The 12,883-nt window shown below is 50.2% G+C and overlaps 6 protein-coding genes across 6 annotated transcripts; 3 read left to right on the plus strand and 3 right to left on the minus strand.

Annotated features, from left to right (window-relative positions):
* Nucleotides 1-16: 16 nt before the first annotated feature.
* On the minus strand, nucleotides 17-990 carry N7457_004860 (uncharacterized protein; the record flags this gene model as incomplete). Its single annotated transcript, XM_057175905.1, has 2 exons — nucleotides 17-698; nucleotides 761-990. 2 exons carry the CDS (start codon nucleotides 988-990, stop codon nucleotides 17-19), a joined length of 912 nt encoding a protein of 303 aa, XP_057032952.1.
* Nucleotides 991-1,732: 742 nt separating this feature from the next.
* On the plus strand, nucleotides 1,733-2,395 carry N7457_004861 (uncharacterized protein; the record flags this gene model as incomplete). The annotated part of the gene is made up of 2 exons (XM_057175906.1): nucleotides 1,733-1,890; nucleotides 1,951-2,395. 2 exons carry the CDS (start codon nucleotides 1,733-1,735, stop codon nucleotides 2,393-2,395), a joined length of 603 nt encoding a protein of 200 aa, XP_057032953.1.
* Nucleotides 2,396-3,237: 842 nt separating this feature from the next.
* Nucleotides 3,238-4,616, minus strand: N7457_004862 (TLC domain-containing protein; the record flags this gene model as incomplete). Its single annotated transcript, XM_057175907.1, has 2 exons — nucleotides 3,238-4,440; nucleotides 4,497-4,616. 2 exons carry the CDS (start codon nucleotides 4,614-4,616, stop codon nucleotides 3,238-3,240), a joined length of 1,323 nt encoding a protein of 440 aa, XP_057032954.1.
* A 1,309-nt stretch (nucleotides 4,617-5,925) lies between these two features.
* Nucleotides 5,926-6,126, plus strand: N7457_004863 (uncharacterized protein; the record flags this gene model as incomplete). The annotated part of the gene is made up of 1 exon (XM_057175908.1): nucleotides 5,926-6,126. The coding sequence occupies one exon, from the start codon at nucleotides 5,926-5,928 to the stop codon at nucleotides 6,124-6,126; it is 201 nt and encodes a 66-aa protein (XP_057032955.1).
* Nucleotides 6,127-7,074: 948 nt separating this feature from the next.
* Nucleotides 7,075-8,860, minus strand: N7457_004864 (sugar porter family MFS transporter; the record flags this gene model as incomplete). Its single annotated transcript, XM_057175909.1, is given in 4 exon segments — nucleotides 7,075-7,461; nucleotides 7,476-8,217; nucleotides 8,287-8,487; nucleotides 8,556-8,860. The coding sequence occupies 4 exon segments, from the start codon at nucleotides 8,858-8,860 to the stop codon at nucleotides 7,075-7,077; spliced, it is 1,635 nt and encodes a 544-aa protein (XP_057032956.1).
* A 328-nt stretch (nucleotides 8,861-9,188) lies between these two features.
* Nucleotides 9,189-9,542, plus strand: N7457_004865 (uncharacterized protein; the record flags this gene model as incomplete). The annotated part of the gene is made up of 1 exon (XM_057175910.1): nucleotides 9,189-9,542. One exon carries the CDS (start codon nucleotides 9,189-9,191, stop codon nucleotides 9,540-9,542), a length of 354 nt encoding a protein of 117 aa, XP_057032957.1.
* Between the last annotated feature and the right edge of the window lie 3,341 nt (nucleotides 9,543-12,883).

Below are 12,883 nucleotides of genomic sequence, written 5' to 3' on the forward strand. Positions count from 1 at the left end.
CCGCAATGAACACACCTCAGTTTCCCCGTCTAATGTTATCTTCTCCAACTGCTGAGAAGACAAACGGAGCAAGAGTATCCAAGTGAGGGCCGAACTTCGCAGGTGCAGTTCTCGCGATGACGCCAATGGCAGCGATCAGGTGTCGACGCTGCACCATAGAGATATTGGAAGACAATGTTTTTGTGAGAGTGGAAACAAAGCCATTAAGCTGATTATCGGAGAAGTGGATCACAAGGGCTGAAATAGCTGTCAGAGCGCGCTTGGTGACAACAGTTCCAGCTGTGTCGTTTTGGATGATGGCCATTACAGGCACCTGGAGGGCAGCGAGTTCTGATTCTTGAAGAAGAGGCCCAAAGCATGTTACAACCTTGATGAGCACGTCGATGGCATCGCTGCTGAATCCCCGCGATGGATCCTTCTCCATCATGCCTTTCACCACTGAGCCCCGCCTCCCCGAGGCCGAGGGTGTCGGGCCGATTAAACGGGGAACCAGGACCTTGGAAACTGCGGAGTATGCGGAGATCGCATTCTGAGATGCAGGCTGGCCGATCTGAGGATGGGGGAGAGTATCGACGATGACGCGCAAAGCTGTATTGGGCACAGATGTGTCTATCGTCTGGGAGGCAGTCAGGCTAGCCAACTGCTCGAGAAGAGGTGTGAGGGATTCGAATGGCAGGCGAACAGCAAGGGGGCCGAGACTGTTTCCACATGAAAGGTTAGATCTCAGAAGGATCAGAGGGCAATGGAGCTTGGTACGGACCATTTGAGGGCCTGGTTCTGTACGTCACCATGTTGATCATCCAGAGACTTGAGCAGACCTTCTGCAAGCTTTGTTGATGTGCCGCGGTCATGAGAGAGGAATGAGGATTGCGAGCCGGTAAGGATGTCATATAGATCGTTCAAGGACATGTATCTCAGGTCGGCATCGGGATCATCAAGCTTCGATAGCAAGGTGAAAATTGTCTGCTGGGTTACTTGGCGGTCCGCCATGTTGACAAGGCAATGACTGTAGAGAGCAAAAAGAGGCAGTGAAGAAGTACAGTGGAAGTGGCGGGGCTGAGATTATGGAAGCAAGCGGAGTGAGCTTGTAGTGGGAGCTTCTGATAGACGCCGCAACGTGGGGTGTGCCGCCTAAGGTGTCAATAGTTAATGGCCTGAGGCATAACATGCGCGTACTTGATGCTTCATCAAAATGATAGGTCATTAACGCCATTTACTTCTCCGTGGCCAATGATGTTCACTCATAATACCTCGAGTTTAATTCACTGATTGCATATATCTGGTTTCTCAGGATATCTCCCAGTCCTCCTGTATGTAGTTCTGGGCAGTGGACGGTTGATCTGATAATCAGATATGGAGTACTCCGTACGGAGCACGATCTAAGATCCACATATCAAGATCTCCTCTTCAACCCAGAATGCCCATTATGCTGATAGATCAGGGCTCTTTGCAGGTACAACATACATTGGTGGACTCTGCCAGGACCAGCCACTCTGTGATATTCCCCATTGACATCTTAACCCAATACCCCAGCCACGGCATTACATCACAACGCACAGACCAGTTCGGAAGCAGGCAGGCGACGGTCTTACGAGGACGGGGCATTGCGAAAACCGGACTGAGGGCTCTTGCTATGAGTCTCTCCGTAGCCAATTCACTCTCCTTCACCTATCACACTTCCCACATTCTCTCTCGCTCTCCCTTCTACCCTATACACACCTACTAGTACATCATGGTCCTTGCGCGCCGTTCAGTCTTCCGCGCTGCGACTGCAGCTCAATCCTTCCGAGCAGCTCCTGTTGCTCGTCGCTCAGCCCAGCTTCTCGGCCGCCGATTTCAATCCACTGGCGGCAGCTATGAGAAGGGACATACATCCAGTGATGTGCCTTGGTGAGCTTGTGTTCTTGCTTGCAGTTCCACTCTGTTCTCTAATTGCGATTGTTGATTTAGGTTGGTGGCCTCGGCTGCCGTGACTGGTCCAATGGTCTTTTACCTATGGCCTTCCGGCTCGGAGGGACACCATGACTCTCATGGAGAGGGCCATGGGGACGAACACAAGGACGAGCACGAAGAGAAGGAGGATGAGAAGGTAGAAACATCCGAGGAGAAATCCACCGATAAATCCACCGAGGAACCTCCTCAGAAGGAGAAGGAGGATAGTGAGCAGAATGGCGAAGAGAAGAAGGATAGGAAGGAAGATAAGCAGGAAGGCGAGAAGGAGGAGAAGAAGGAGGAACCCAAGGAGGATGAGAAGACGAAAGAAGAACCCAAGGAAGAGGAAGACAAGAACGACAAGAACGACAAGAACGACGAATCAAAGAACGAGGACCCCAAGGAGCAATCCAAGGACGATACCGGAAAGAGTGAGAAGACCGACTCCGACTCAAAAGAGTAAAGTCTTGTTTACCCTTTGAACAATCCAAACCCAAGCTTGTTGAAGCCGATTTCTTAACCAGTTAACGTTTGATGTTATTCCCCCTGCATGTATGGAGTACCGATACTAGATATCAAACGTGAGATCTCTGCCATCCCAACTGGTCGAGAGACTTGTAGACAATCATATTCCCAAGTTTTCCATCCGTGTATTCTGAGCTGTATCCAGATGTTGTTCGTTGATATTCTGATATACCTAGGTGGACAGGTAATCATGAGTTGATTGTTTTGTTCCAGGCTAATGATTTTATAGCTGCTTGGGTCATCTACTAGAATTGCTAGGGTTTCCAAGGCACTGTATAGATTATTGTCCCATGTCAAACATAAAATAGACCCCAATTATGACTGAGGAATGGCCTGCACGGCTGCCTAGTGATATTAAGTCTCAAAATGAATGAAAGCTTGAACTAGTCTCGCTTGATAGATATCCAAAAAGAGAGATTCGAGCATAAGACAGTCCATTGTCCACGGGAATCTAATACCAAAGAATATGAGAGAAAACACCGCAATAACAACCACAGACTATATGCATATAAAATTTGCAATTCAATCCAATAATTATCTAAATCATATGTTCGTTAAAAAAACACGCGCCGGCGCCCGCTGTTCTAAAGGGCTGCCTATCTAATTAGCACGACCTATGTGCCCGACTCAGACCGAGCTCCAACAAATACATTAACAGCATATCAACAAATCCAGAGGATCGACTGGAAATCCACCGAATCCTATAACTATAACACGGTGAAAAAAACCCCGGCTTGAATGCCAGCGTCACAAATTCAGCACCAACAGAAGATGTTCATCTTACGCCTTGCGGCTGCGGGTCCGGGGACCGCGGTGTTCGGTGACAGGCTTGCCGTTCAGCAGAACCTGAGGGGCCAGGTTCTCCTTGCCGGACTGGTCTGCGCCAGTGGCAATGGCCTTGGGCTCAGTGACAGCCTCATGCTCTTCTTCCTCTTCTTCGTCCTCGCTGCGCTCGTCCTTGGTGACGTTGGTGAAGATGTAGTTGGTAAGGATGCGCAGGATCAGGAAGAGCCAGAACAGGTTGACAGCCTGCAGACTGGCAAGCAGCGCAAAGGTAATGTATTGACTGATCCAGCACTTGTATTGTTGAGTCTCCCAGTTGAGCTCAAAGGGTCCAACAGTGCGGAACTCAGTCAGAACAGCCCAGAGGATCTTCAGGTTCAGGAAATGACGCAGGTAGATCCACCATCCAACGAACATGGCGAAGTAGGGTGCGGTGATATATGCATCCAGATAATTGAGGGTCTTGGAGGTAGCCAAGAAGAAGTCGGAGATATCGTGGGTGATATACACTGCCAGGCCCATGTATGTGAAGTGGAAGCGGTAGCTCAGCCCGATGAGAGCCAGTGTGATAATGTGGTGACCAACCAGCTCCTTGAAGTCCTTGCGGGGTTTCTCCAACTGCAGAAGCAGCACGATCGCCTGCTGGGCCCAGTAGCTCGCCTCGAGAAGGTAGTACGCCTTGAAGACGGCCTCGTGCTCGCGGTGAGGGAAGCCCTCAAACATCGCGGTCGTGTTGAAGTACCAGATACTCGATCGCTTCATCACATACAGACCAAACGGTCCAAATACTCCGAAGTACATCGCGGTGTACACCTGCTCCATGAATCGCGCAGTCTTTCCCTTGCCGCGAATGCCGCACCACACTGCGAACGGGCGGATGACCTGCTGCATGATGAACTCGCGCGTGAAGGACAGCACGACCGTGTAGAATGCGACAAATGCGATATCCTTCTTGCCCTTACCGTACATGATGGGTCCACCGGGAGTCTTAGGGGGCTGGGGGTACGAGAGGAAAATAGCGCTGTGCATGGGGTTCGAGGTTGTGGGGTTGATGGCATATAGTCCGATCAAGAACAGCATGAGAATAAGCGGCAGGAGCCATGTGTAACGCAGACAAGTATCGGCGAAGCGATGCAGCAGGGAGCGACTGCGGCGCCGTTTCGATGGTGCTTTGCTGGCCTGTTTCTGTGCGCCATCGAACTGTTGGAACCGCGGGTCAGTTTGCGCATGTGCGACGGGGTCTCAGTGTCGCATACCTTCGAATCTGAGGACGAGGAATCAATCGGGCTTGTTTCATTCATCGTCGACATTGCCGGGGCGCTAGTGTCGCCTCGGATGTCGACGCCCAAGACTGAGCCTCCCCGGGGGCGAACCATGATGATGCTCAAGGAAACCCAACTACACGACGTCGTATATGTGGTTCGAGCGCACGTGCTCCAAGGACCGTCGATGAGATGAGGAAGGGAGAGATGGAAGTTAAATGTACATAACCGTCGGGACGATCGGATAGAGAAGAGGAATCGCAGGCGATCTCTTTTTTTTTTTCCCAGGGGGTTAACTCCACACTTCGGACCAGACAGCTTTCCAGCTCCGTTCGGGGAGTCTTGGCGTTTCTCTGACGCAGTGCTTTCGCACGGGTTCTCTTCGCAATACGTCCAGGGGAGATTGAAACAATTTCGAGATCCTCTACGGAGTACGGAGTAGCTGGATTTCACATATGTCCATTCCGTATGCCAATCAACCATCTCTTCAGTTGGGATTACAGGTGGGCACGCCAAGATGTCTAATTTGCGACGCAGATCCAATGATGATCTCACCTCAGATACGAAGAGCGCATCCAATACCAATTGACCACAATATCGGTCAGACTGATTTAGTGAATCTGGACGGAGCACGGAGTGTGTACATACTTTGTAAACGCTTCATAAACGCTTCGTAAAGGGTATATGTATCCCGGGTTCTAGGCAAATGTTCCCAATCGAGGCTGTTGGATACCTCAGGCTCTGCTATTCCCTAACTGGGGGATTCCACAATAGGTACGAGGTATACATACTCCGTACTCCATGCTTATGTTCTATACACCGTGTACTCTGTCCTCCCTCCGAACACAAGCGAGCACTTGGGGAACTCGCAGGCCAGTGGACTCAGGGGACGATTAATAATCAGGTGGATGCCCAGGTGCTTGTGGATATCCAGTCTCCACAAAGTACATGTATATGACGCTCATACATCCTGTGTACCTAGGTACCTGACGCAAACATCAGAGCGAACCTTGGTGTTGATATTTCCCCCTTGGATTGAGCCCAAGAATAGATTCTTCTCAGGGCGACTTTAGCCCTCGGGAAAACCCTATGACCGCAACACACTGCAACGTGCGGGATTGGGATCAACTGCGCTTGATCAAAATCAAAGGAACGGCGGCGCTTTTTCCACCTCAAGAAGATATTGAGATCTCAATTCTTGCGCAATTTGCCAATCTTCTTTCCCCGAAACTTCGTGCAATCACAGTCAACGACGATGGGCTTCTCACTGGGGTCTCAATGGACCCGGAAGAAGATGATACATCTTTTGTTAGATATATCCCCCTATCACTCTGTCAATCCCTGGCAAATTGCTCTACTATCTGGCATTCTCAGCTGCAAGAGCTGGATCGGCTCGGACCAGGTGTATATCTTGTATCGTATAATGATTGGATTCACAACAAAGTATATCTCAAGTGAAACGCTCGTCGACCCTGAAACGGACAAGATTCTTCTGTTCGACTTTGACTGGGCCGCCAATGAAAAGAAAGGCTTACTAGACGAACGAGACGATGTCTCTAGTGTTGTGTTCACACTGTACGAGATCATCACAAACGAGACTCATTTTACAAGCATTCCCCACTAGGACCGAGGCATGGACATGGTGCAAAGTATCGAGTGGACTTGCCATAGCGAGCTAGACTCCGATGTGTCCAAGTTCCGCAATTTTTTGAATGAATGGGTAGCAACCAGAGTCGACAGAGCCACAAAACGGTATCTCAATGCGCCCAAGAGGCTGACATGGCCGGATCTTCCAACGCCCCCAGACTACAGTGTACCCTCTGAGTTGAGCCGGACAAAGGAAGGTGAAACTGTTTGGCAAACGGGTGCGCGTTCGAGACCTATTGCATTAGAGAAGAGACAATATTGCTTTTGGCGGCAACGGCCACCACAAATCAGGTTGTTGAAGAAGCTTAAAACCGTGGAGTAGTGGATGCCTCCAGGAGGTGTGTTGGTCAGCTCGAATCCGAATCAAACACCTCCCAGATAGCTGAAAGTACTAAATCGGCAGATCGAAGTCTTGAATAGATGTTAGAAATCGATAATCATTGTACTTATCATATTATGAAAAAGCTACGAGATTATACCAGAGAATCATGAGAAAGCTCGCGATGTAGATGCATCGTGGTATAGCCCCTGTTACTATGTTATGGAACCATAAAAAAACGTTTGCTTGGATCTGATGCTTGACCATTGGCATGTTTAAGGTAGGGGATATAGGTCGTTTTGGGGTATCAATCGATGGCTTCGAAACTAAACGTTTATACTAAGATTGAAGGTATGTAACACCCGGGAGCGTTTAGCTCGCTCTACTTGACCAAACAGTGATGATAAATAAACACTACAATGAAAAAGGAAAGCCATGGAGAGCGGTCTAAAATCCGATATATGCGTATATGATATGTGAAAAATTATTACATGACATCACTGGGACTTGGAACAAAGTCGACCCCCAAAGAAAAAAGTGAAAAAAAGAAGAAAAAAAAATAAATTATAACGATGTCATCCGACCCGTTCTGTCCAAATAATACATCTATGCATCAACATTCTCGGCGTGAGCGGCAGCACGCTTCTCAGTAGCAGCCAGCTTCTCACCAAGGATCTCGACATCACCAGACTCAGCAGCAGCAGTACGCTTGGTGTTGTGGGAGGTCCTCCAGGCAGGAGTACCGATGAAGGGAATACCGTTAGGATCCTCGAAGATCTGCTGAGTCTCCTCCAAAGTCTTACCGGCAGTCTCGGGGAAGAGGAGGAAGACGTGGATAGTCATGACAAACAGGAAGACACCGAAGATGACATAAGTCTTCCAGCGGATGGTGGTGAAGGCAACGGGCACGAACAGACCGAGAGCGGTGTTGAAAGCCCAGTTGAAGGAGGTTGCGAGGGAGACGGCCTTTCCACGCACGCGCATGGGGTACAGCTCGGGGGGTACACCCAGGACACGGGGCCCCAGGTTGGGGCAAAGGACGCCACAAAGAGGTACGTGCAGGCGATTAGGCCCTTGGCAGGGGCGCCGCTCAGACGCATGGACGCCTCAGCAACACCGTTGATACCGCCGGGGACGACGACTCCGTACTTGCCCATGATGCCGGCGTTGGCGAACATCCAGGTCATCATGAGGGTGGAACCGATGAGGAGAGTGGGACGACGGCCCCAGCGGTCAACCCAGATGAGGGCGGGGATGGTCATGACCACGTTGATGATGTACTGGATGGAGGAGGCGAGGAGGGTGGCATCGCCCTCGTATCCGGCCATGCTGAAGACGTAGGTGATGTAGTACATCATGACGTTCATACCGGTCAGCTGGGACCAGATCTGAGTCCAGATACCGATGGAGGTACGGTGGATCATCTTGGGAGTGAACAGCTCGAGGTAAGAGACGTCCTTGTTCTCACGCTCGAACTCGCAGATGTCGCGGATCTCTTGCATCTCGGCAACGACGAAGGGGCTGTTGATGTCACCTTTGCCGTGGACCAGAGCCAAAACATTCTCGCACTCTTCCCAACGGTCGTGTCGGGCCAACCAACGAGGGGATTCGGGGAGGATCATCATTCCGAAGAAGAGGAGGACAGCAGGAATCATCTGAAGACCCCAGGGGATACGGAAGACAGACTCGCTGTAGTTTTGGGAGGTGGCGTTGCTGCCCTCTCCGATGTATGAGCAGCCGAAAGAGATGCTGTGAAAGAAAAAGCAAGTCAGCCATTAATGTCTTTCCAAAATAACAAGGCAGATGTGTGTCACATACTAGTACATGATCAAAATACCCCAGGTGATGGCCCACTGCTGGCAGCCGACGAGACGACCACGCATGGAAGGGGGAGCCAGCTCCGAGATATAGACAGGAACCTGAGCGGACTCAATACCGACACTGAGACCGTTGATCACACGGCCGGCAATGAGCATGCCCATGTTTTGGGAAGCGCAGACAATAACAGAGCCGATAATCCTAAGCGAGAACTATGTCAGCTACAACCGTCCAAGCGATGTATACCATCCGACCATGCAACTACTTACCAGATAATACAACCAGTCATGATAGCATACTTGCGACCAAGACGATCCGAGATGAGACCAGAAATCAAAGCACCGAGCCACGAACCACCGGGCATAGCAGCGGTGACACCACCCTGAGCCAAGGACTCGAGACCACTACATTGAAGGTCATCGTTGAAAGGAGGGCCCTTGGGACCGTGATTGAAATAACACTTGTAAGCAGGGGTGCCGATGATGGCTGACATCGACGAGATATCGAAACCAAACAGCGCACCGCCAATGACGGCCACCGCCGTGATGACATAGATATTGCCCACGACAACCATGACTATTGATCCCAAGCCAGGGGAAGAAAAGGGCTCAATGGGAAGGAATTACGAGAAAAACCAAGTCGGAAAAGAACGAGGAGACCTTCCTACTTAAATAGATCGTATGCCCGGGAAAATTCTTCGCAGCCTGTAGGTCGGAAGTAAAACCGCACGACTCAGAAAACCCACCTGCATATATTGTCTCGTTTTTTTCCCCCTTCCTCGTATCTCCACTCATTTCCCGCGTATGAGATGTCTGGGGAGAGGGCAAGTACGTAACTTCTGTACAAGCAGAGTCCGATATAATACATACAACATACGCAACAGTTCAAGTTACAACAGAGCGATGCCAAGACCCCCGCTTGCAACCCCAGCTACCAACACGACCTCTGATTGGCGGAGGCTGTTTATGCTTATCCACCCGCTCGTTGGTGATTGGCGGAGTCCCCGACAATGGGCTCATGGGATCCGGGGAATCGGCCACGAGGGTGACAATTCTGAACCGAAGGAGGTCAAGCGCCGTATTGGAATGCCCGAACCCGGCTTGCAAGCCGGGTTCGGGCGAGAATGGTCGGCTGATTCCCCCTTCAATCGGGACGGAAGTGGCGTTTCTGGGCACTCAGAGGCTTCTTCATCCTGCAAGATATCAACTGAAGTGAAGATTGAGATAGGATTCGGGAGACAAATGTGGTTCCTGTAAATCAAAAAAGGGGTCGATGTGCATCCAACCTTTTTTGCTGGGCATCCTCCCCAGACAATCCACAAAAATCCCCTGGAGTCACCTAATCATGTCCAGGAAAAACCGGTCTTCGGTCTTCGGTTGCCCAGGGCCCGAACTTTTAGGGCAATGGGGAAACAGGTAATTTTACATTGGTATTTCCGACACGTACCTGGATACTCCGTAGTTACTCCATACATCTCGCAATTAGCCGGAAGTGCCCACATTGCGGACAAAGAAAGCGACTAAGAAAAATTAATTTCACCCGACCCGAGCACACAGTACTAGTCCGGGGCCCCGAGTACGGCAATTATTCCAGAACGGGACACGCAGTACACGGCTTCCCAGGCCTTCAGTGGCTGATAGCCGAAGTGGACTCGGCGTGAACTCGGCCCTTTCGAGACGGTGTTTCCCTCTTGATTTTCCCCGTAGGCGACGGCATTGGCCGATTCTTCGCGAGGTTACCTTGAGCCTGGGTCGGAGAGCTGCGCGTAACACTCCGAAATTAATTTCTGTGTGTTTCAGGCCTCGGGTTCGCTTGTCGTGACGGGTTGATCGACCATATTCAAGGTTCCAGAGATCGGCCACGTTGTACTTGAGGAAAAAGTACCAGAGGTGCATTGTTTACAGATTGCAATATCCATTCTCCTGGTCCGATGTCCGATCTGACATTCCCCGCGCAGAGATGCGGAGGACCGGGGAAATACCAACCCATTGCGTTCACCGAGATGCCATTCCCCCGGACGATTCCAGCATTTCCCCTCTTTCAGTCGGATTTCATTGTGACACTTAGCGCAGACGATCTTGGTCCTTGGCCTTTTCTGTGCCCCTTGCTGTCCGACCAAGCCACTGACATGGGTGGGAGTCGTCGCCTCTGCCATTTGGAGCTTGGCACGGACTGTAACATGTCCTTGGCTTCTTACCAACCCGGATATATGAGGTATGAGGCATTTCTCTATGAAATTACAAGTCCGAGACCACTTCTATTTGCTTGGTACGGATCATATATTTAAACTGAAAATTTTTCCAAGACCCACAATCTACCTACTTTGCGGGCTACGCAGATTAGCGACGAGGAGAATGAGGACCCATGCTCAACCGGGCTTGAAAGACTTCGGTTTATAGTTCGACATGATACGTGTGCTTCAAATCAAGTCAATTGCATCTTATAGAACAGGGCAAGCTAGCTAGTATGGTATTCCAGCCTTGATAACATTGGATGAGAAGACCATAACCAAAAGCGAAGCGTGCAAAGACCATACCTATACGGAGTAGTCAGAGTGGCAATCACTCCGACCAATCATGTGAGACACAAATTACCCAGCCGTGGTCTAGCACAAGGGACAGCTGGTGATCTGCCGACATTGCCTCACGATGGGAAGATGGTCCGTCATTCGGGCCATGGGCTGCGACGAATACCGCCAATCATGATGGCCACAATGGTCATAAGAACATTGGTGATAGTCTGTTGTGATGGCAGAATCGTCCATCTCCTAGGTAGCCCTGGAGATTGAGTAGACAGCGTACTCGGGGATTTGGAACTCTGAAAAGGGTATGAGAGACTGTCATCGAGGACAGCACCAGGACTATTTCCGCTGATCGCGGGAGGTAGTCCTTCTTCAAATGGACCTCTGAAGGTATATCTGCCTGCGCCGAGCACCTCGTTGGCCTTGTGAGCATGCCATTCACCAGTCCAGCTTGTAGCGGCTCAAATCTGACTCTGGGATAATATGATAGGGACGCGTCTGCCCAGCGTTGACAGTCTCGCGAGCCTGGCACGATAGCAGAGTCTTAGCTCGTCAAACAGATCCAGTAAGTAGGCATAGCTGAGAACTCGTCAAGGTAAACAAACCACCCCCGCAAGGTCGTCACATTCCATTTCTTCGCCGTCGAAAGATGATAGAACGAGGTGGAAGCCGATTAATTCTCCAAGATCACTAGTGGGATATTTTGATTGCCTCAGGTAAGCTCGAAAAGCTAACCGCACTAACAGCTGGCCTATTTAAACGCCGCTGAAGACGGTCGTGACCCCTTTTCATTCCAGGTAGGTCGAGAAACCATGCTGGGAAATGGAAGATCTTCACACAACCAGAGAAAATAATTCAAATACCAGGATGGCATTTGAAGTCCGCGGAGCAGAGCCTCCATAGGGGACCTCAGGACCCAACGACTATCCCCATAATCAGGCCCTGTTCCCGTCGAGGGAACTCGAGAGATATCCGAAAGAGTCAACGAGGGTCGGGTCTAATGCGGTACATATTTCAAGCCCTCCCCTAGGAGAGCGAACGGGCTCCGCGAAAGGTATTGAGAGGATTAGTCGCCCATAAATCATCGTATTCCAGTTTCTTTGAGCGAAGACCGGGAGACATCAGATAACAATGACGCGGGCTAACTCCCTCAAAACGTGTATAATAATCCCGCTGAAAATTGTCAAAGACTTTCACGAGCAGTTTCAATTTTCAATGAGACGATTCCCCCGCATTCGCCGCATTGGGAAGATCTTGAACGTCAATGAACTCTCATGGGAAGTGGACTGGAGCACATTCTAGGCCCACTCCAACATGCATCATCCTTCTAGCTCATTTTTAGCCAAGGTATGGAGACTATCATAGAAAGTCGAAGCACACTGATCCCGCTAGCTGTTGTAATCCACTTCAGCTCGGTGGAGTCGAAATCCCACCACCAATGCCGCATATGTAGTTAGATAATAAATGAGGGATGAAGCCCACTGGAGATGAGACGATCAAAATTCCCCTAAACAATTCCATATTCAGAGCTCTGCTTAGTGCGAAATGATGGAGTTGCAGCCCAGAAGAGCGTAATGGTCACACCTTTCACGCCAAACCTGAAGTGCGGAGTGTGCCCGTCCAACAGCCGTAGCCGAGGGAGGTATAGAAACCCCCCTGAGAACTTTTGTGTTGCAAATTTCCCCTTCCGCAAAGCCCTATTTGACACTATATCTGCGGGTGGTATGTTTGAGCATGTTGAGACGAGCTTGTCTGGCTGGAGCATTGCGAGCTTCGAAGTCAAACCAGTAGCAGAATTCTCCCGGTTATCACGATTGTTGTATCTCGCGGAAGGATGTCAACTATATCGCACTAGAGATTAAAAGAAGTCAGTCCTCATATCGAACGGATTGGCTTGTATTTTTTTCAGATGCGTGTGGGTACTAACCGAAATAGTCGAATCCACACATGGATTGCAATGTGTATCACTTCATTGACAAACGTTTATGAAGATTTCAACGAGGATTTCAGATTTCACGCATGTCAAGGGTTGGTAAGATGCAGCAAAGAGGGCACTGAAGTCAAGCCGCGACTCGG

Source organism: Penicillium paradoxum (genome assembly GCF_028828445.1).
Source record: "Penicillium paradoxum strain IBT 22861 chromosome Unknown utg000004l_segment0_segment0, whole genome shotgun sequence".
Lineage (NCBI taxonomy): Eukaryota > Fungi > Ascomycota > Eurotiomycetes > Eurotiales > Aspergillaceae > Penicillium > Penicillium paradoxum.